The 23,306-nt window shown below is 53.1% G+C and overlaps 1 protein-coding gene across 1 annotated transcript in view; it reads left to right on the top strand.

The window, feature by feature from the left end:
* PTPRS (protein tyrosine phosphatase receptor type S) overlaps positions 1 to 23,306 on the top strand; it is a 167,552-nt gene that overhangs the window by 73,653 nt on the left and 70,593 nt on the right. The window contains exons 3-5 of the mRNA XM_077191543.1: positions 9,784 to 9,929; positions 11,245 to 11,386; positions 22,783 to 22,971. Of these exons, the coding sequence (XP_077047658.1) occupies positions 9,784 to 9,929; positions 11,245 to 11,386; positions 22,783 to 22,971 (477 nt within the window). The remainder of the gene's footprint in view (positions 1 to 9,783; positions 9,930 to 11,244; positions 11,387 to 22,782; positions 22,972 to 23,306) is intronic.

Below are 23,306 nucleotides of genomic sequence, written 5' to 3'. Positions count from 1 at the left end.
CCCAAGATGTCCAAAACCCAGGATTTCCCTGGCTGTTTGCAGGTACAGGGCAGGAATTCCAAACCCAGGATTTCCAAAACCTAGGAATTCCAAACCCCAGGGTTTCCAACCCCAGGATTTCCCTGGCTGTTTGCAGGTGCAGGGCAGGATTTCCAAAACCCCAGGATTTCCAAAACCCCAGGATTTCCAAAACCCAAGATGTCCAAAACCCAGGATTTCCCTGGCTGTTTGCAGGTGCAGGGCAGGGTTTCCAAGCCCCAGGGTTTCCAAGCCCCAGGATTTCCAAAACCCAGGGTTTCCAACCCCAGGATTTCCCTGGCTGTTTGCAGGTGCAGGGCAGGGTTTCCAAGCCCCAGGGTTTCCAAGCCCCAGGGTTTCCAAGCCCCAGGATTTCCAAAACCCAGGATTTCCAAAACCCAGGATTTCCAACCCCAGGATTTCCCTGGCTGTTTGCAGGTGCAGGGCAGGGTTTCCAAGCCCCAGGGTTTCCAAGCCCCAGGGTTTCCAAGCCCCAGGGTTTCCAAGCCCCAGGATTTCCAAAACCCAGGATTTCCAAAACCCAGGGTTTCCAAACCCCAGGATTTCCCTGGCTGTTTGCAGGTGCAGGGCAGGGTTTCCAAGCCCCAGGATTTCCAAGCCCCAGGGTTTCCAAGCCCCAGGATTTCCCTGGTGTTTGCAGGTGCAGAGCTCTGGGTGCTCTCGCTGACCAGGGCTGATCTCCAGACCTCACCCTTGGCAGGACCCCGAGCTGCAGGAGCTTGTAGCAGTTTGTTTTGCCCTTGCTGCTGACTCTGCTGTCACTTTGCAGTGGCACAGGACCACGGCTGGGCTGGACTGAGATGCCATTGCCCCCTGGGAGCTGGCTCTGGGCTCCTTTAGCTTTTGCTCCTTGCAGGCTCCTCCCGTAGGAAATGTTTTTTTCATGTTCTGGTATCCCCTGTGGACTGTGGTTCTTTAGTGACTCAATCAGAGCAGTGGAGGTTGAGCAAAGAGCCAAATCCTTTTCAGCTGGGTCCTTTCTAGGTGGGTGGTGAATCAGGCTGCTGCAGGATGCCAATCTCAATGACATGGCTGGAGGAGAAGCTGTCTGAGCGATACGGCAAGGGCAGGCAGAGCCCCCTGCCTCCAGCTGCTGCTTGCTAACAACCTGGGATTGCTGTCATTGATGGACAAGGGGCCCTCATTAATTGCCAGGACAGCTCCTTGGGTCTCTGGCTCTGCTCTGGGCTGTTGTGCCTTGTTATGGCATGTGTGGACAGATGTGGGATGAGATGCTGATGGACAGCACCCGGGTACCCCCAGGGTCCTGGCTGGCCACGCTCTTGTGCTTGCTGGAGCTTCCTCATCAAGGGAAATATAGGTTGGATATCGGGAAAAAGTTTTCTACAGAAAGAGTGATGAAGTTCTGGAATGTTCTGCTCAGGAAGGTGATGGAGTCCCCATCCCTGGGTGTGTTTAACAAAGCCTGGATGTGGCACTGGGCGCCAGGGCTCAGTTGAGCTGTTGGGGCTGGGTTGGAGCTGATGACCTCTGGGGTCTCTTCCAACCCAGTAATTCTGTGAATTTGGGGGAATTTTGGGAATTCCCAGGGATCAGGGAGGTGGTGGAGTCACCATCCCTGGATGTGTTTAACAAAGCCTGGATGTGGCACTGGGCGCCAGGGCTCAGTTGAGCTGTTGGGGCTGAGTTTGACTCATTGACCTTTAGGGTCTCTTCCAAGCCAGTGATTCTATGAATTCTATGAATTTAGGGGAATTTTGGGAATTCCCAGGGATCAGGGAGGTGGTGGAGTCACCTTCTCCAGGTGTGTTTAACAAAGCCTGGATGTGGCACTGGGTGCCAGGGCTCAGTTGAGCTGTTGGGGCTGGGTTGGGCTCAATGACCTTTGGGGTCTCTTCCAACCCAGTGATTCTGTGCATCCCAGGCTGCCATCCTCCATTTCAGCAGTGCTCATCTCCTTCAGCTCCCGCTCACCACCAGCAGCAGCTTTCTCCTGGCCGTGCCAGCAGGTGAAGGAGGATCCTGGCCAGAGCTCCACCTGCACTCCCACCTGGCTGCTCCTTGGCTGGTGGGAGCAGAGATCCCTGGGGCACCTGCTGTGCTCCCAGTGGGATGGGTGAGCGAAGGGAGGTGGGGAAACTGAGGCATGGGAGGAGGAGCTTTGTGGGATGGGCACTCAGCTCCCCGTCCTGTCCCACCCAGCAGTTTCCATCCCCTGTGTATCACTGCACGTGCCCTCACCCTCAGCATGAATCCCAGCTGGAGGAATGCTCTCCTGGGCTCTATCAAGGTGCCCCTCACTGGAGCTGTGGCTCATCCTGCTTGCCATGCAGAGAGGTGGATCCTTTCCATGCACGGGGATGTGCAGGGGTAGCCTGGAGGAGTCCTGGCAGAGCAGGATGACTCCATCCCAGCTGCTGCTCCCAGGTGATAAGGAACAGCCCCAGCCCTGAAAACCAGCAGTTCCAGCAGAGCAGGAGCAAGGATTATGCTTCCCCTCCAGCAGGCAGGATAACGTGGTTTTTCTCACCTTGGATGTCAGAACTAGGAGCAGATTTTTGGTAGCCTCAGTCTCCTCCTGCCTCAGTGCTGCAGGCTCCCAAAGGTCTGGATCCCGGTGCACTGCAGACAGGAGCTTGTGTGGATGTGCCAGAGCCCCAAATTACCATCCTCATGTGAGAACAGCTTGGCATGTGCTGCCTCAGGCCAGCCAGGGGGACAGGGGGGAGCTGGCACAGGGGTTGGAGCTGTTGGGCTTGTGCAGTGAAGGTGAACTAAACGAGTCCTTCATCTTCCTCACCCATTCTCTGTGTGTGTGTGTCTGTGTGTGTTAACTCCTGTGCTGGTGCCATCCTTCACTGCTGTCCTCCCTCCTCTGGGGCCTTGCAGGAAAGCAGAGGGGAGGAAAGGAATCCTCCAAGTGACATTCCCCCTGCCCACAGGGGAACAGGCTGCTTCCTGTGGCAACCCAGCTTTTCCAAGGCAGGTGAGGGCTTTGGTGGCTCAGCAGCAGGGGAACAGCCAGGTGCAAGCATTTCACTTCTAAAAAAAAAACCACACATCCTCAGTCTTTTTTTACCCTCCTCTGCCCAACCTTGCCAGTCCCATCTCCCTGAAGGGAGCCAAGAGCTGCTGACAGTAAGAGGAAGTCTCCATCTGAAGCCTATAATTATCCTGTCTGCCTTCCCAGAAAGGGCCAGTTGGGGAGCAGGCGTGCTCCTGTTCCCTGGGCCAGCCCTGCCCTCCCCTGCCTCCCCAATTACTGCCTAATGGACTTTTTATGATGATAAGACCGGATTGGGGAGAAGTTATTGACAGGGAAATGGAATATAATTCACTCCCTGTTTGTTTGTTCTGTCAGAAAACCCTCATTTTAATTTTATTTGCGAGGCGCCGAGAAACGGCCCTCAGAAAGGAAAAAGTGCAAAAATCTGTCAGTAAAACCCTGGGTTTTGTGAGGTTCAGAGTGTCTGCAGGACCCCTCCAAGGGGTGTCCTCAGTCCTGTGGAGTGCATCCATAAAAATGTGAGTTCTGGAGCTTTCTCAGTTGTCCTGAAGGGAAATTGTGAATTCTGGTTGTCTGGAAGGGAAATTGTGAATTCTGGTTTTCCTGAAGGAAAAATGTGAATTCTGGTTGTCCTGTAGGAAAAATGTGAATTCTGGTTGTCCTGAAGGGAAATTGTGAATTCTGGTTGTCCTGAAGGAAAAATGTGAATTCTGGTTGTCCTGAAGGAAAAATGTGAATTCTGGAGCTTTCTCACTTGTCCTGAAGGGAAATTGTGAATTCTGGAGCTTTCTCACTTGTCCTGAAGGAAAAATGTGAATTCTGGTTGTCCTGAAGGAAAAAATGTGAATTCTGGAGCTTTCTCACTTGTCCTGAAGGAAAAATGTGAATTCTGGTTGTCCTGAAGGAAAAAATGTGAATTCTGGTTGTCCTGAAGGGAAATTGTGAATTCTGGTTGTCCTGAAGGAAAAAATGTGAATTCTGGAGCTTTCTCACTTGTCCTGAAGGAAAAGTGTGAATTCTGGTTGTCCGGAAGGGAAATTGTGAATTCTGGAGCTTTCTCACTTGTCCTGAAGGAAAAGTGTGAATTCTGGTTGTCCTGAAGGAAATGTGAATTCTGGAGCTGTGTTCCTGTAGCCCTGTGTGCAGCTCCCCCGCTGCTGCTGTGGAGCACAGCCCCATTCCAAACAGCCCATCCCTGCTCCCCACTCTCCATCTGTCTCAAATTTGGCTGCTCTCTCCTGTTTTCATCTGCTCTGTGGTTTGTCTCCTCCATCTCATCCTCACTTCCTTGCTCTGAGAGCGCCTCCCTCCTCTCCAGCCTGCTCCAGTTCTCCTGGCTTGGAAGGGGCCCACGAGGACCATCAGGGTCCAACTCCAGGCCCAGGAATCAGCCCCAGGCAGTCCCACTCTGTGCCATTTCCCCTGCTGGTGTCTTCTCATTGCCACTGGCTCTCCCATCCTTGCTGCTTTCTGCTCCCCATTTTATCTCCCTGTCCCCTGGGGTGACAGAGCTGCTCCTCATGGAGTCCAGGGCAGGGATCTCCATGTACAGGCAGAGCACAGCAGCAGCTCTGTGTAAAACTGATCCCTGGAACAGCAGGGAAACCTTGGGGGCAGCAGGAGAGAAACCCTGGGAGCAGCAGGAAAACCTTGGGGGCAGCAGGAGAGAAATCCTGGGAGCAGCAGGAAAACCCTGGGGGCAGCAGGAAAACCTTGGGGGCAGCAGCAGGAAAACCTTGGGAGCAGCTGGAAAACCCTGGGAGCAGCAGAGAAAGCCTGGGAGTAGGGAGAGAAATCCTGGGAGCAGCAGCAGAGAAACCCTGGGAGAAGGAGACAAACTCAGGGAGCAGCAGGAAAACCCTGGGGGCAGCAGAGAAACCTTGGGGGCAGCAGAAGAGAAACCCTGGGATCAGCTGGAAAACCTTGGGAGCAGCAGGAGAGAAAGCCTGGGAGAAGGAGACAAAGCCTGGGAGCAGCAGGAAAACTTTGGGAGCAGCAAAGAAACCCAGAGAGCAGCAAGAAAACCTTGGGGGCAGCAGGAGAGAAGTCCTGGGAGCAGCTGGAAAACCTTGGAAGCAGCAGAGAAACCCAGGGAGCATGGCTGGACCCCAGTCCCACCTTCCTGGATCCCAGTCCCACCTTCCTGGACCCCAATCCCACCTTCCTGGACAGGAATTCAAAGCACAGCTGCCCAGGGCTGGGGTTGTGGAGCGTCTTGGGCTCATTCTCCAGCTGGGAGCAGTTGTGGAAAAGGGAGATGGAGTTCCATTGGAGCAGCAGAAACCAAAGGGAAGGGGGAGGAGGAAGAGGAGGAGAAGGGGGGGTTTAGTGCTGTGCATGGCAGTGGGAATGACATCAAATTTGCTCCAGGTTGCTCTGGAAATTAGCAGGAGGTGAGAAGTAACAGGGAGAGATGTCTCATTCCAGCTGACACGGCTTGGTCATTGGGAAATTCCAGAGGAATTTCAGTTTTTATCTTCTTCCCCCAAGAAGCACCTCCTGGGGAAGGTCTCTGAGCTCTCTCTGGCCAGGTTTTTGTGGTTGTTTTGTTTTCCTCTCTGCCTTCCAAGGCTGCAGCTGTGCTCGGTGCCACCCGGGGTGCTGAGAGTGGAGCAGGTCTGTGCCCTGTCTGCAGCAGGACAGACAGACAGACAGGTGTGAGGGATGAGGGCTGTCACCTCCCTGCCTCGTGGGACAGCTGGGGGTGCAGCAAGGGCGAGCCCAAGGTCAGCTGGGCTTGCACCAGAGCCAGAATCCCAATTATGGGAGCAGTCTGGAGCCCAGGGCAGCTCGCTGGGCTGTGCAACTAAAAGCAAAATAACCTCAGCCTTGAGTGGCTCTGTGGTCTCATCTTTTACCTTTGCTCTCAGAGGTGGAGCTGCTCGTCTGTGTCTCTGTGTGTGTGTGCACAAAAGGGTGAATTTCCTTCTGATTTTGGGCAAGGATGGAAGCTGCCTCTGCCTCTCCTGCAGCATGGACACGCTCCCAAGTGGGTTCTCCATGGGGGATCCCTCCTGATTCCTGTGCCCTTGGATAGAGAGGGATCCCTCCTGGTTTCTGTGGACAGAGAGAGATCCCTCCTGATTCCTGTGCCCTGGGAGAGAGAGAAATCCCTCCTGGCAGCTCCACCAGCACACAGGAACAGAGAGATCCCTCCTGATTCCTGTGCCCTGGATTCCATAGGGACAGAGAGAGATCCCTCCTGGTTCCTGTGGACAGAGAGAGATCCCTCCTGGTTCCTGTGGATAGAGAGAGATCCTTCCTGATTCCTGTGCCCTGGATTCCATAGGGACAGAGGGAGATCCCTCCTGGTTCCTGTGGACAGAGATCCCTCCTGGTTTCTGTGGATAGAGAGAGATCCCTCCTGGTTCCTGTGCCCTTGGACAGAGAGAAATCCCCCCTGGTTCCTGTGCCCTGTGCTCCACAGGATTTTGGGGCTCAGGTGAGAAGGGTGGGGGTCTCCTCCTCCTCCCCAGCCCATGGGGCAGGGCTGCTGCACACCCAGGCAGCTCCTCACCAAACACAAAGATGCTGCTGCCTCCTCTCCCCTCTCCTCCTTCCCCCCTTCCACGCGACACCAAAGCAGGAAAAGTTACTGGAACACAGTGGTGTAAAAAAAGCAGCCAACATCTCCCTGTAAGGATGACACAAGAGGCTGAGAGCTCTGCAGCAGGGAGGCTGGAGGGGTGTAGGAGTGGGGAGAAGGAGGGGACAGCTCAGCCTTTACACCCAGAGTCCCTCAGGAAGGGCTGCCACGCTGGATGGGCGGTGATGGACGAGCAGCGAGGGAGACAGCCCAGCCACCATATGCCTGTCTGAAACATCAAAAAACAGAGACAGGGAGAGGGATGGGGAGCCCAGAGGTGCTTTGAGGGGTGGGAGACAGGCAGGAGAACAAATGAGCTTCACAGATCTGAGCTGACAGCTGATGGCAGCAGGGGGAGAAGAAGAAGGAGCCGGTTATGGAAGGGCACAGGAACCAGGAGGGATCTCTCTCTATCCACAGGAACCAGGGGGGATCTCTCTCTATCCACAGGAACCAGGGGGGATTTCTCTCTATCCAAGGGCACAGGAATCAGGAGGGATCTCTCTCTATCCACAGGAACCAGGGGGGATTTCTCTCTGTCCACAGGAACCAGGAGGGATCTCTCTCTATCCACAGGAACCAGGAGGGATCCCTCTCTATCCACAGGAACCAGGAGGGATCCCTCTCTATCCACAGGAACCAGGAGGGATCTCTCTTTATCCACAGGAACCAGGAGGGATCCCTCTCTATCCACAGGAACCAGGAGGGATCTCTCTCTATCCACAGGAACCAGGAGGGATCTCTCTCTATCCACAGGAACCAGGAGGAATCTCTCTTTATCCACAGGAACCTGGGAGGATTTCTCTCTATCCAAGGGCACAGGAACCAGGAGGGATCTCTCTTTATCCACAGGAACCAGGGAGGATTTCTCTCTATCCAAGGGCACGGGAATCAGGAGGGATCTCTCTGTTCCTGTGTGCTGGTGGAGCTGCCAGGAGGGTTCTCTCTCTCTCCCAGGGCACAGGAACCAGGAGGAATCTCTATGCACAGGAACCAGGGGGGATCTCTCTCTATCCCAGGGCACAAGAACAAGGAGGGATCCCTCTGTATCCACAGAAATCAGGAGGGATCTCTCCATCCAAGGGCAATTTTCAAATCAACAGCTCAGCTCTGATTCTCACCCATTTTCCAAGTGACCAGTAAAATCTACTGGGTTGGATGGTGGGGATTTTTTATTTTTTTGTTTGGCTCCTTGTAGGCAGCTGGGAGTTGCAGGAGCTCAGGAAAAGCCCCATGCACAGACAGCTCAGCCCACCCTGAGGCAGCACAGGACCCCACAAAGGGATGCTGAGCCATGACTCCAAATTCAGTGGCTTTTTTGGAGCGCTGTCCCTTTCTCAGGACGGAAATAGAACCTTGTTTTTCTCCTCGTCTCAGCTCTCATCAGGCAGCCTGCACCCATTTAAATGCATACGTGACATTAAGGTTTATCAGGGGCTTTTATTTTTAGGAAATGAACTTGCATCAATAAAGTGTTCTTAAAAGCCCTGGATGTTTTTAGCTGTACCTTCAGAATTGACTTCTGCAAACCCTTCAGATATCGAGCGGAGGTGAGGGCAGGAAGGAAGTCAGGGGCAGAGTGAGCATTTATATCTTAGCCTGGAGCAAAGTTTGGGTTTTACCTTTCTCAGATGCAAGACAGATCCCCCAGTGCCAGTTCCTCCAGTGGGACCTGCCTGATAACCTTTAGCTGTAACATTGCAAAGAAGGCTCTGACCTCTAAATATAGATTTGGATATTTATAAATGCGCTGCTTTGTACACACAGCGTTCGGTGGGACGTAAACAGCTCCAGCAAATTGTATTTACCTCCAGCATGGAAACAAATGCTTGATTGCATCACATGAGCTTGCTCAGTGCCTTTTATTTATATACTGCTGGCCACGGCAGGCAGGGAAGGGGAGAAGGTTTCCTTTTGTCTTTTGACCCCCAAAAGACCCTGGAGATTTCTCCCCAGCTCCCCTTTGCCCCCATGGGAGAGGCTGTTTGCATCTTCTTTTATAGCCCCCTGAGTATGAGCAGATAAATACACTCAGTTCAGAGTCACATGCTCTGCTCTTCTCAAGAAAACAGACGGCAGCTTTATGATCTGAGTGATTTTATTTGAAGACAGCTGTTGGCCTTGTGATTTAAATATTTCAATAAATTTTAAACTAACTAGATGAGGGGAAACCGTTCAAGGGAAACAGGTTAGGGCACGGAAGGAGGGTTCCCAGAGGGTGGGGGCAATGTGGGCCCTGCACGAATGCTGCTGGCCTTGGCTTCCTCTGGTGAGCAGCTCAGAGAGCCCATCCCAGGCTCTGCCATCCCTGCAGGGCTGCTCTGAAGGCAGGGGGGGGATGATGATGGCACCAGGGAGGGGCTGAGGGAGAGGGGCTCAGGTGTTGTTCTTTGCCTGAGTGTGTGGAGGCATTGCTGCCCTGCTGCTGGCTCAGGGGAGGTTGGAGCAGCAGGAATCCCATGGGAGTCTCGTGCTGGGCAGAGGGGAAGGGCAGGCTGGGCTCTGCTCCTGCCTTTGGCGGCTGCCCTGGTGGTTCTGACCTGACCCCAGCTCTGTGTCCCATCACATTGCCCCTTCTGAGGGGTCCCTGTGTAAATGGGCCACAGGAAGGACTTGCAGGTGGAAGCAGAGGTGCCACAACCAAAGGGGTTTCACATCCCAAAGCCACTGGCATCAGCCTCTTTGTGACACCATTGTCCTCAGGATCTCTGTGTGCCAACTCCTGCTCCATCTATTTCAGGGTCCTTCTCCCACCTTCTCCCCTTCCCTGGCCTTGCTCCTGTAAATCTCCCCTGTTCTTGGTGTTTTGGCCATCTCCAAGGGGCTGGGAAGTGCAGTTCACTGTTTCTAAGTGTTGTTTTCAGCTCCACCAGCTGCTGGTGATGCTCATTAGATGGCTTTTGCAAGGGCAATTTCCCCTGTACAAAACAATTTAAAAGTCCACTTTTCAGGAGTAAAAGAGGTTTTGCAACGTTGAAATCTCTTTGAAGGATCAGGCCCTCAATCATTTTCTGCTGGGGCTACTTCATATGTAGAGTGGAGCTAAAGGCTGCTCTGAAAAAGGCCAAGAGGTTTAATTTCAACTGGGATCATTAAGAATATCAACAACATTACTATTAATTACAAACCCTGTTTGTTGGAGTTTGTCTTTGTGAGTGCCGCTGCTGATGTTTCCTTTTTTGTCCCCAAGGTCCCCCTGTGTTCATTAAAAAGCCTGTGGACCAAATTGGTGTGTCAGGAGGGGTGGCCTCCTTCGTGTGCCAAGCCACTGGAGACCCAAAGCCAAGGGTCACCTGGAACAAGAAAGGGAAGAAAGTGAACTCTCAGAGGTTTGAGGTAAGAGATGCCCTTGAAATCTGGTGTCACTGGGAAGAGAGACTGACACAAAGCAGCCCCTGCTCCTCTTTGGCCCCCCTAGACCTGATAATAAAGGGAAATTTGGAAGGGGAGGGGTTTTAACAGCAGGAGGAGAGAAATGCAAGCTCTTGGCCATGTCAACAGCTGGGTTTGTTCCAAAGCAAGAGAGAACTTGGCTCAATTATGTTGTTGAAGATTTTTATTTTGTTTTGTTGGGTTTTTCCCCTTCCTGGGATATAATATAACTTCCTGCTTTCCTAAGAAACCCCAGCTAAGCTGGTGGTACTTCAGCTCTGTAAATGTACCTTTCATACCCATCTGTGGCTCAGCATTTCAACCCTGGGACAGTCTGGAGTAAACACTGCAGTTGTTGGCATCCAGACCCAAGCAATTGGCATTGTTTAGATAGAAATGAGAGCAGAGGAGCAAGGACTGGGAGGTCATCCTGTGGAATTTGCTGTGGGACTCAGCCCTGCCAGGCAGCTGTGTGCTCAGAGGAGCTTTGTGCTGTCAGCTGCCCCTGCAGATGGAGGAACAAGGCAGGGCTCCATTTTTATTTTGTTTTCCTTTGGTCTGTGTCGTCCTCCTTCACCCCGGTTGTGCTCTGAACACCCAGCCCATCATCACGGCTTGTTCTTTCAGAGCCTTTCAGATGCACCCTGGGGGTTTGGTGGGTCAGTGGTCACTGGCAGGGCTTGGCTGTGGCAGCTCTGTCACCTGGAGCTGTGACAGAGCCAGGCTGAGTGTGGGGGGCTGAGACTCTGCACTGGGGGTGTGTGTGTGGTGTCTCTGAGAAGCAGCACCCCAGGACATTGATGATGTGTGTGTGATGGTGTTCACAGGGGTTTCAGGATGAGGGAAGAGACGAGGATCTGGCTCCGTGTTTCAGAAGGCTTGATTTATTATTTTATGATATATATTACATTAAAACGATACTAAAAGAATAGAAGAAAGGATTTCCTCAGAAGGCTGGCTAAGAGTAGAATAGCAAAAAATGATAACAAAGGTTTGTGGCTCAGGCTCTCTGTCCGAGCCAGCTGGGCTGTGATTGGCCATTAATTAGAAACAACCACATGAGACCAATCAAAGATCCACCTGTTGCATTCCACAGCAGGGAGATAATCAATATTTACATTTTGTTCCTGAGGCCTCTCAGCTTCTCAGGAGGAAAAAATCCTAAGGAAAGGATTTTTCATAAAAGATGTCTGTGACAGGTGTGTGTGTGTGTGTGTGTGTGGTGTGTCTCAGAAGCAGCAGCCCAGGGCACTGATGATGTGTGTCTCTCTGTCCCCAGACCATTGAGTTTGATGAGAGTGCAGGAGCTGTCCTGAGGATCCAGCCCCTGAGGACCCCCCGGGATGAGAACATTTATGAGTGTGTTGCTCAGAACCCCCATGGGGAGGTCACTGTCCACGCCAAGCTCACCGTGCTCCGAGGTAAGAACCTGCCTCAGCTGGCTGGGAAGGCTCTTAAAAACCCCTGGCTGAGGTACAAAATCCTCCTGGGTTTGGAGGTTTGGTTGGGTTCGGTTGAGTTCAGTTGAGTTGGTTGGGTTTGGTTGGGTTTGTTGGGTTGGGTTTGTTGGGTTTGGTTGAGTTTGTTGTTGGGTTGGGTTTGGTCGGGTTTGTTGGGTTGGGTTTGGTCGAGTTTGTTGGGTTGAGTTTGGTTGGGTTTGTTGAGTTGGGTTTGTTGGATTTGGTTGAGTTTGTTGGGTTGGGTTTGGTTGAGTTTGTTGGATTGGGTTTGTTGGGTTTAGTTGGGTTTGTTGGGTTGGGTTTGTTGGATTTGGTTGGGTTTGTTGGGTTGGGTTTGTTGGGTTGGGTTTGGTTGGGTTTGGTTGAGTTTGTTGTTGGGTTGGGTTTGTTGGGTTTGGTTTGTTGGGTTTGGTTGAGTTTGTTGTTGGGTTTGGTTTGTTGGGTTTGGTTTGTTGGGTTTGGTTGGGTTTGGTTGAGTTTGTTGTTGGGTTGGGTTTGTTGGGTTTGGTTTGTTGGGTTTGTTGGGTTTGGTTGAGTTTGTTGTTGGGTTGGGTTTGTTGGGTTTGGTTGGGTTTGGTTGAGTTTGTTGTTGGGTTGGGTTTGTTGGGTTTGGTTTGTTCTGACCTGTCAGATCTGTTTGCTGCTCTTACCCCCAAGAGGAATAAAAGTGCTGTGTAAGAAATAGAGCTAACCCTCACTTCAGGGGGTTTGACTGATGGTGTGCTGGGGTTCCTTCCACCCTGAGTTATCCTATGACTCTTATGATCTTCCTCCCCTCCAAAAATGCCTTCCCCATATTTAGGAGCAGCACCAGGAGCTCCCCATTACACAGAAATGCAGCTCCAGGAAAACCCTCGCTGAGGAATCACTCAGTGGGCTGGGGTTAGGGTCATTATTATGGATCTGCATGGGCTTTCACACATTTGGTAGCAGCACAAACATTTTTCCTTGTGCAGGATACCTATTGTGCCTTTCTGGGCTTCTCCCCCCTTCCCAGAGGTCCTTGGCTCTGAGCACTCTCCAAGAAAACAATTCCCGTCTCCATTTTGTTCTGGTTCTTTTTCCCACTTGTCCCTGTTACAGAGGATGTTTACATGGATGCCTCCCTCGTGTCATCTGTTTGAAATATGCTCCCTGAACTGGGTGTGGGGGAGGGAACAATATGCTGCTGCTCTGGATGCCTCTGGATGTTTGCTGCTATTGCCCTGGAGATCCCCAAAATCCCTGGGCGAGGCTGGCTGCTAAACCTGACCCATTTGAGGCTTTGGAGCACCCACCAGTGATGTTCTCTGTTCAAAGCACAGGGCAGTGCAGGTGATCCTGGCAGGAATGGGGTGGTGGGTAACTGCCTGAGAGCTCCCAAGGGGAATTCAGCTTGGCTGTGGGTGAAGCCATGGGTGTTTGAGCAGCAGCAGCAGCAGCAGTAAAAGCCATTCTCTCTGCAGTGAACAGGACTAACAACAATCCCAGGAGCTGCAGGCAGGAGCCCTGCAGGGCCAAGGGGTAGCTCTGCCTATGGGCCAGTCAGAAATTCCAGTGTTCCCTCCAGGAGCAGCTCAATCCTTTTGGATATTTATGTTTGAACAGGCAGTGAGCACGTCCTTCATAGTGCAGAGCAGGATTGGTGTGAGATTCCCCAAAGTGCAGCAGGGAATTCACAGCAGACACGAGGGGCACGAGGCAAAGCCCCCAAGCTCCCTTTTCAGCTGGGAATATCCCTGCCTGGGCTCGCTGCTGTCAGGATTTGGGCTGCCTGGGAGCGTGGGGGGCTGTGGTCCAGTCATGCCTGACAGATTTGTGTAGGTGCCTTAGATGTGTGTGCAGCTCCTGTGCCTGGCATGGCATTTAACCTTCTGTTGGAGGGAGGTGGTGGGATGGAGCTGTCAGGAGCTTGGAGCGGTGCAGTGTGACAGGAGTGTGTCTAACTGTGGTTACCCCAGAGGGTGGGAGCCTTATTCTTCACACTTATTCCCATGGATTCCTTTGGAGCTGTGACAGCCTGGGAGAAGGGCCCCTGCAGTGATATTCAGAGCTGTTACCCCTTAAATTCAGCTACAAGCAGTGGCAGGGGAAGGTTCTGCAGTCATATTCAGAGTTTGTACCCCTTGAATTTAGCTACAAGCAATGGCAGAGGAAGGTTCTGCAGTGATATTCAGAGCTGGTACCCCTTAAATTCAGCTACAAGCAGTGGCAGGGGAAGGTTCTGCAGTCATATTCAGAGCTTGAACCCCTTAAATTCAGCTACAAGCAGTGGCAGGGGAAGGTTCTGCCCCTGCAGTGATATTCAGAGCTTGAACCCCTTAAATTCTGCTACAAGCAGTGGCAGGGGAAGGTTCTGCAGTCATATTCAGAGCTGTTACCCCTTAAATTCAGTCCAAGCAGTGGCAGGGGAAGGTTCTGCCCCTGCAGTGATATTCAGAGCTGGTACCCCTTAAATTCAGTCCAAGCAGTGGCAGGGGAAGGTTCTGCCCCTGCAGTGATATTCAGAGCTGGTACCCCTTGAATTCAGCTACAGGCAGTGGCAGGGTTGGGTTCTCCTGCAGTGCCTTCAGTGTTTTTAATGCCCTGCCCACCAGCAGTGAGCTGCAGGGTGTGGGATCATTGCAGCTCTCAATCATCAAGGTTGGGAGGACCTCCAAGGTCACCAAGCCCAACCTTTGACCGTGCCCACCTTGTTCCCCACCCAGAGCACTGAGGGCCACGTCCACTTGTTCCTTGGGCAGGGATGGGCACTCCAAACCTCCCTGGGCAGCCCCTTGCAAGGCCTGAGCACCCCTTCCATGGGGAAATTCCTGCTGGTGTCCAACCTGAGCCATCTCCTGCTCCTCTCTCTGGCTGCCTGGGAGCAGAGCCCGGCCCCACCTGGCCACAGCCTCCTGCCAGGGAGTTGTGGAGGCTGAACCAGGGCTGAACTGAGCTCAGGGCTCTTTGTACGTGTCCTTGTGCAGCTTTTCCCTCTGGGATCACCACCATCCACGTCAGGCAGGGACAGGGACAGCTCAGGGGCTGCCTCTGCCCACTGCTGACTAATCCCAGCCTCTGCTGAGCCCACCAGAGCACTCTGAGTGTGGCTCTGCTCTCTCAGCTCCCCTGCTCTGTTTGCCTGATGTCAGGGACCAGGTTTGGAGTCTCCTGGAGCGCTGGGGGTTCCTGTTCATGGAACCTGAGGGAGCAGAGATCACCTGCAGGGTGGGCAAGGCGATGCTGAAGAGCATCAGGGAAGCAGATTTTGTAGCATATCCCCCCTTCTCTCTCAGCTGGAGTTACTCCATCCTCCATCACTCCTCAGCTCTCACACAGCAGAGTTTGTCTCCTCTTTATCAGCGTTTTCAAGTGCTGGGGGTTCCTGTTCATGGAACCTGAGGGAGCAGGGATCACCTGCAGGGTGGGCAAGGCGATGCTGAAGAGCATCAGGGAAGCAGATTTTGTAGCTTCTCTCTCCACCCTCCATCACTCCTCAGCTCTCACACAGCAGAGTTTGTCTCCTCTTTATCTGCGCTTTCAAGTGCTGGGAAAGTGAAAAGCACCGAGCCAAAGGCACTGATCTGCACAATGACAAAGTGAGCATGTTGGCATCCACTCCTCTCCCGTTCCTCCCCTCTTCTGCACTCACCCACTCTCCTGTTTGTCTTTTCTCTCCCTGCTCAGCCTCCTCCTCTGTGTCTCTGCTCTCGCTTGCAGAGCTGGTGCTGAGCAGAGGGAGGGGGCAGCCTGGAGATGGATGGGAGCTGTCATTTGCAGAACCTGGTACCTTGGCACTCTCTGGAGGGTGGAAACCTGAGCCCAGCTGCTGCAAGCAGCACGGGGGGCTCTGGGGCAGCTGTGCAGCCTGGGCTGCTGGGATCCCACACGTTCCTGGGGGTACCTTCCTGCATTTCCTCAGCACCAGTGCAGCCTCCTAACAGCAAATAGCACAGAAAACATTTCCTCTTTTCAGAAGAGAAAGCAATACATCCTTCCCTACTAGATGCAGCTGCTGAAGGGATTGAGCACAAGCCCCTCTTGCTTTTGCACATGATCACTCCTGGATCAGACCCTGCTAGAAACCCACATGCCTTCACTTGAAAACAGGAAACTGCAGGAGAGGAAACCTTGGGGAGCTTCTGAGCAGCAGAGCTGTGATGGACACTGTTCAACTCACGCAGTCCCTTCCCACCAGCTCTGCTGGCTTGCTTGTCCTTCCTGCTCTGCTTCTCCAGGGATCCCAGTTTGGGAGGGCTCTGGAGACTGCCTGTTCTTCCCACAGCTGGCTAGACACAGTGCCTGCAAGCCTGACTCCTGCAGAGCTCAGAGAAAAAGAAAGAAAGTGGATTTGGAAAGCATTTTCCAGTTGTTTCTGACTCCAGCTGCTGTTGTTTTTCGTTGTAACTCGGGCAGGAAAAAAGGTTGTTGGCACAGGCACCCCAGCCCCCAGCTGGTGGAGATTCTCTAAGCTGCCCACTGCCAAGAAGGATATTTATACTTACATTTATATTTATAGGTATATTTATAATTAGATGTATATTTATATTTTATATTTATATGTATATTTATATCTGTATCTGCATCTCTTGGGACGGATACAGACAGAGATGCTGTGAATTCCCCATCCCTGGAGGTGTTCCAGGCCAGGCTGGAGCAGCCTGGGACAGTGCAAGGTGTCCCTGCATGGCAGGGCTGGGGTGAGATGGGCTCTAAGGTCCCTCCTGTCCCAAACCACCCTGGAATCCCATCTGTGTCCACATTTATATCTCTATCATCTCTGTCTGTGTTATGATGATTATTATTACTTCCTGCATGCTGATTATCCTTTCCCTCCCTGTCTTTAGGAGGCTGTGGAGGCTTGGCTGTGCTGTCAGAGCTCAGTGGGCTCAGGGGACAGGCACAGGCTGGCTTTCAAACAGGGACCAGGCTGCCTCAGCTCTCTGCTCTGTGGCAGCTGATGGAGGGGGTTCTGTGGGGGTCACCCCTGTGAGCCATCAGTAAATGCAGCACAAAAAGCAGTGGTTAGTCCAGATCAGTGTAAGGGACAGCAGAGTTTGGTGTGCCCTGAGCCAGCCCTGGGCAGTGCTGGTGTTCCTGGGGCTGGGAAGGAGCAATCAGGGGGAGAAGGGGCTGTGGGGCACTCAGGGCTCTGGGGCTCCCTCCTGGGCTCTATGGACAGACTTTCACAGCTTCTCGTGTGTCCCTCTTGGTTTCCTTTCATGAAGCATTCAGGCATTTCTTTAACGATCCCAGCCTGAAAGCTCCCTCACACATTCCCTCCTCCAAGAGCACATCTGGTGTGGGAATGTGTAAAGTTCTAGCAAGATCCCTGTGGTTTGCTGGGTGTTGTTTTTTTTTTATTATTTTTTTGTAACTGTTGGCTTTAAATCACAAAAGGTAAACAAGAAGCAGCTCTGGATGCTCAGCAGAGTGTCCCATGGGAAAGGGAAGCTGCCCCCTCCAAAATGTTACCTTGCCATTTGGAAAATTCCTGGCAGTCTTTCTTCAAACTTGACTTGTTTTGCTTTTCTTGTAGTGACCTGAAAATTGGGTGACATTGACAGCAGATTAATTCTGTAGCTCCTGAATAACATCAAAGTAATTTTACCAGAGATGCCTGTAGAAGGAGGGTACCTGGGGACACGTTAGTGGAGGGAACACAGGCACTGCCTGCACTGCTTTGGGGTGCAGCACACATATCTGAGGGTGCCTTTAGTGCCTGTGAGCCCACAAATTTTAATAACATTGTTAGGCTATTACTGCCTTCACGGTGGAACTTTCAGCTCCAAAGAAATGGGATCAACAGACAGAGCACATTACTGAGACTGAGGCTCCTCCCTGCATTAAAAATTGCCTTTGTCTGGGCAGTAACAGAGAACTGAGACGCAGGGACAGACACATGGGTGGAAATAACTTGTTGATGTAATTTCACAAGGCACACAGTGCCAGGATACCTGGGGACAGGGCAGCTCTAGTATTCAGAAACATAATGAAAGGAACAGGGACGGGTTCAAGAGTGCTGGATTTTGATTTTGAGCCTGATTAAAACTCGTGTCACTCAAGCTGCTCCATCCCTGTACTCCTGCTTCTTCCACCCTGAATGAGGACAGCTGACTGTAGAGACCAGCCAGCATCCAGAGGAGAGTGAAAAATCCCTTCTCCTCTTCCCTTCAGAGCATCCTCATGGCTCCCTGCACCGGCTCCGTGGCACGGCTGCTCACGCTCACACCCTCCTCCTCTAAATTATTAAACAGCTGTGTACACCCTGCGGGGAAAAGAGCACAGCAACACCCTCTTTATCTTCCTTAATCATCCTCATTTCCAGCACAGCTAATTAGCTACACCCACAGTGACAGGGGGCCAGAGCAGCCCTGTCCCCTGGCTGGGGCTGGACCCTGGCTGTGTGTGCACCTGAGCTGGGTCCAGGCACAGAACGTGTGCCCAGAGGGGATTTATTGTAAATGACAGCTGAAGTGCTCCTCTCTCTCTTCCCCTGCCTCTCTGCATCCCTCCTCCCCTGTTCTTTCTCACCCTCCTTTGCTCAGTGAGGCGTTGAGGTGTTTCACCAGCTGGAGTGGGGGGCTCTGAGAGCTGGGTCTGGGTCAGGCATGAACAAGGTGTGGGGCTGCTTCTCCCTATGGCATGAACAAGGTGTGGGGCTCCTTCTCCCCATGGCATGAACAAGGTGTGGGGCTGTTCCCTTCCCATGGCATGAACAAGGTGTGGGGCTGTTCCTGCCCATGGCATGAACAAGGTGTGGGGCTGTTCCTGCCCATGGCATGAACAAGGTGTGGGGCTGCTCCTCCCCATGGCATGAACAAGGTGTGGGGCTGTTTCTCCCCATAGCATGAACAAGGTGTGGGGCTGTACCTTCCCATGGCATGAACAAGGTGTGGGGCTCCTTTCCCATGGCATGAACAAGGTGTGGGGCTGTCCCTTCCCATGGCATGAACAAGGTGTGGGGCTGTTCCTGCCCATGGCATGAACAAGGTGTGGGGCTGTTCCTGCCCATGGCATGAACAAGGTGTGGGGCTGTTCCTTCCCATGGCAGCTCCATGAACAAGGTGTGGGGCTGTTTCTCCCCATAGCATGAACAAGGTGTGGGGCTGTTCCTGCCCATGGCATGAACAAGGTGTGGGGCTGTTCCTGCCCATGGCATGAACAAGGTGTGGGGCTGCTCCTGCCCATGGCATGAACAAGGTGTGGGGCTGTTCCTTCCCATGGCAGCTCCATGAACAAGGTGTGGGGCTGTTTCTCCCCATAGCATGAACAAGGTGTGGGGCTGCTCCCTCCCATAGCATGAACAAGGTGTGGGGCTGCTTCTCCCCATGGCATGAACAAGGTGTGGGGCTCCTTTCCCATGGCATGAACAAGGTGTGGGGCTGTTCCCTTCCCATGGCATGAACAAGGTGTGGGGCTGTTCCCTTCCCATAGCATGAACAAGGTGTGGGGCTGTCCCTTCCCATTGCATGAACAAGGTGTGGGGCTGTTTCTCCCCATAGCATGAACAAGGTGTGGGGCTGCTCCTGCCCATGGCATGAACAAGGTGTGGGGCTGTTCCCTTCCCATAGCATGAACAAGGTGTGGGGCTGTTCCCTTCCCATAGCATGAACAAGGTTTGGGGCTGTTTCTGCCCATGGCATGAACAAGGTGTGGGGCTGTTCCTGCCCATGGCATGAACAAGGTGTGGGGCTGTTCCCTCCCATAGCATGAACAAGGTGTGGGGCTCCTTTCCCATGGCATGAACAAGGTGTGGGGCTGCTCCTGCCCATGGCAGCTGCACCTCAGGAAAGCTCTGCCTGCAGAGCCAGCACGGCTCCAGCAGCAGCAGCTGCCCAGATGTGCCCTTGAAGCATCTCCAGCTTGTGCCTGCTTCTTTTGTTCCTGCAGTTGCCTTCAGGAGGAGATTTCACCACCAGACCCGTTCCTGGTTTATTCAGGGACAGCTCTGGGGGTGTTTGGGGATGGCTGGGGAGGGTGGCAGGGCACGTGTGTGAGTGTCCCGTGGGGATTGCAATGAGGCTGTAACTGCATTGTTACAGGGAACCCAGCTGGTGAGGGATGGAGCAGTTCCACTTCCCTGGGAGGAAGGAAATGTGAGCCCTTGAATGGGAGCAGCCTGTGATGTTCAGAGATGCTTCCCCTGCTCATCTGATCCTCAAATCTGATCACGCCTCCAGTCGCAGTTGTTTTAATTAAACTCAGAGGAATTCTGCACATTGTGCTGCAAGATGAACGTTTTTGTTTAATTAGAAGCACTCGGTAATGATGGTTGTAGAGGCCTCCCCCAGCACACACTCACACACTCACACTCATGTGCACACACACCCCACCAGGGCTGCTCCCTCTGTGCCCGAGCTGGCTCCTGGCAGGAAGGGGCAGGGGCTGCAGGCAGGTGGAGCAGCATCACCAGGGAGCAGGAGGAAAGCAGGAGGAAGGCAGGAGGAAGGCAGGGATCAATAGTGATGTCATCTGCAGCCAATGCGGCTCTGGCTCCTCAGCCTCCCACGGCTGCTGGGGGAGAGCAGGGGAGGGAGGGCCATTAAAGCCTGCCTGAGAGCTGAGCACAGGCACAGCAATTCCCAGAGCCCCTGTGCTGGCCTGGCAGCGCTGCTGGGGCTGGGGGGCTGCAGGAACACTCGGTTTGGGGGGTCCTGCAGGGCCCCAGCGCAGCCCAGGGAGCTCAGAGGGCTGGGTCGGTCCCTGGTTAGAGATGTGTGCCAACAGCCCCAATTTATGATACAAAATTCTGGTTTAGAGGTGCTTCAGGTGCACCAAAACAGCTTTAAACCGAAAGAGGGATGGCTTAGATTAGATACCAGGAAGGAATTCCTCCCTGGGAGGGTGGGCAGTGCTGGATCCCTGGCAGTGCTCAAGGCCAGGCTGGATATTGGGGCTGGGAACACCTGGGACAGTGGGAGATGTCCCTGCCGTGGCAGGGGTGGCACTGGCCGGGTTCTGAGGTCCCTTCCAGCCTAAACCACTCTGGGATTCCATGAAAAGGCACCCACCACTGGCTTTCTCCCTTGTCCTGCTGTCTCTGGGCTGTGCCATTTGTATTTGGCTCCATTCCTCCTTATCCACCGTGTGCCAGCCCTAGGAAAGAAGCTCTGGGTGTGTTTGCAGTTGGCAGGATTGTCCCCAGCCAAGGCCAGCCCCATCTCAGTGCCACTGTGGGAGCTCCCATCGCTGTCACTGGGGGGCTGGTTGTGATGGATGTTCATTTTTTAAGAATCCCACCTTTTTTTCTTAATTCCCTGCATTATTTCCCTTCTGTTCCCTCGCCTGTTTTGGGATGGATTCCATGCCCCAGACTCCCAGGGCTGTGCTTCCCTGACACGGCTCATTGGAGATGACAGAGGATCCCTCCCAAACCTCCTCCCAAGCTTCCCTCCCCTAAACATGTTCTGGGGGAAAAAAATTGCACTTTGCTGAGATGAGACAGCTCTCCCCATCCCAGAGTGAGGGGCTGGGTCAGATATTGCTGGGGAAGCACTGGGGTTTCTTAGGGGTTACCAGAAATTAGTCAGCATTGTTGGGATTGCCCTCCTCACCCTCATTAGTGAAGGCAAGGGCAGCACTGAGAGGAGCAGGAAGCTCAGCTGAAGCTCAGTTGAGCCTCTCTGCTGGGTGCTGGTGCCACTGTTCTTGGAGGGCAGCAGCGCTCAGAATTAATAAACCCAAAAATCACACCCTGGCTGACAGCACTTGGCATGCTGCTGTTGTGTGTGTGTCCCCTCTGGTCACTGCAGCTGAAGGAGGAGATTTTCCTCTCCTTTCTCTGCCAGTCCCACTGTCTTTGACAGCCTTTTCCACGTGGGCTCTTCCATTATTTCTCTTGTGCAGCGTGTTCTGTGCTGGGAGGTTTGGAGGGCAAGGCTTCTGTTACCTGTGGCTGCTCAGATTGTGCAGGTTCCCCTTACCTGTGGCTGCTCAGAGGGTTGTGTGAAGGTTCCTGTTACCTGTGGCTGCTCAGATTGTTCAGGTTCCTGTTACCTGTGGCTGCTCAGAGAATTGTGTGAAGGTTCCTGTTACCTGTGACTGCTCAGAGTGTGCAGGTTCCTGTTACCTGTGGCTGCTCAGAGAGTGAAGGTTCCTGTTACCTGTGGTTGCTCAGAGGGTTGTGTGAAGGTTCCTGTTACCTGTGGTTGCTCAGATTGTGAAGGTTCCTCTTACCTGTGGCTGCTCAGAGAGTTGTGTGAAGGTTCCTGTTACCTGTGGCTGCTCAGGTCTGTGGGCAGTGGAGGGATCAGAGCTCAGGGCGTTGTGGGCAGTGCAGGGATGCCCACGCAGCCTCTGCTCTGCTCACCCAGTGCCAGCCCTGCCCTGGCAGAGCTTCCTGGCAGCACCTGCAGAAACTCTGACACGGTGACTCGAGCAGGAGAGGGAGCTGGGGGGCTCAGCCTGGAGCAAAGGGACCCCAGGAAGGACCTTCTCACTCCCTGCAGCTCCCTCACAAGAGGTGTGGGGTGCTCTGTGCTCCCAGGTAAGGAGTGACAGCACAAGGGGAAATGGCCTCAAGTTGCTCCAAATTGTTCAGGCTGGGTATCAGGAAACATTTATTCACTGAGAAGGGGAATAAACATAGAACATAGATATGAATAAACATAGAACAGGCTGCCTGGTGGAGTCACCATCCCTGGATGTGTTCAAAAAATGAGTTGACGTGGCACTTGAGGACATGGTGGACCTGGGGATCTGGGAGTCCTTTTCCAACCTTAATGGCTCTCTAATTCTATTCTAATTCTATTCTGCCGTTCCCCAAAGGGTTTTAAAAGGTTTCACTTAAATGTAGAATCCCGTGGGACACTGAAATAATCCCCCAAAATGCACAAGCTGGTGAATCTGACCATGCCACGCCTTTTCCATCTTGGTGTTTGAACTTGCACTGCACAGGGCAGTGCTGCTTTCCTTGGGCTGTTCCACTGCACCCTGGCCCCTGTTGAAGCCCTTCCCTTTGCTCTGCCACCCCCAGAGGACCAGCTGCCCCCTGGCTAACGTAGAATCCTGTGGGACACTGAAATAATCCCCCCAAAAAATGCACAAGCTGGTGAATCTCACCGCGCCACGCGTTTTCCATTTGGAGCACTCAGTGTTCCCAAGGCACTGCACGGGGCAGTGCTGCTTTCCTTGGGCTCTTCCACTGCACCCTGTTGAAGCCCTTCCCCTTGCTCTCCATCCCCAGAGGACCAGCTACCCCCTGGTTGATGTAGAATCCCGTGGGACACTGAAATAATCCCCCAAAATGCAGAACCTGGTGAATCTCACCGCGCCACGCGTTTTCCATTTGGAGCACTCAGTGTTCCCAAGGCACTGCACGGGGCAGTGCTGCTTTCCTTGGGCTGTTCCACTGCACCCTGCTGAATGCCTTTCCCTTTGTTCTCCATCCCCAGAGGACCAGCTGCCCCCTGGCTTCCCCAACATCGACATGGGGCCGCAGCTGAAGGTGGTGGAGCGCACGCGGACGGCCACGATGCTGTGCGCAGCCAGCGGCAACCCCGACCCCGAGATCACCTGGTTCAAGGATTTCCTGCCCGTGGACCCCAGCGCCAGCAACGGCAGGATAAAACAGCTGAGATCAGGTAAGGGCCCACCCTGCAGGAGGTGAGAGCTGATACAGACCCGAGGGGACTTGTGCTGGTGTTGGCTGGGGTGTTAGGATGAGGATCTGACTCCTCGTCAGATGTTTCAGAAGGCTTGGATTTATTATTTTATGATATGTATTATATGAGAACTATACTAAAAGAATAGAAGAAAGGATTTCATCAGAAGGCTGGCTAAGAATAGAAAAAAAAATTATAACAAAGGTTTGTGACTGACCAAGACAGTCCAGACAGCTGGGCTGTGATTGGCCATTAATTAGAAACAACCACATGAGACCAATCCCAGATGCACCTGTTGCATTCCACAGCAGCAG

Source organism: Agelaius phoeniceus, chromosome 29 (genome assembly GCF_051311805.1).
Source record: "Agelaius phoeniceus isolate bAgePho1 chromosome 29, bAgePho1.hap1, whole genome shotgun sequence".
NCBI lineage: Eukaryota > Metazoa > Chordata > Aves > Passeriformes > Icteridae > Agelaius > Agelaius phoeniceus.
This window is presented reverse-complemented; position numbering and strand designations above follow the sequence as displayed.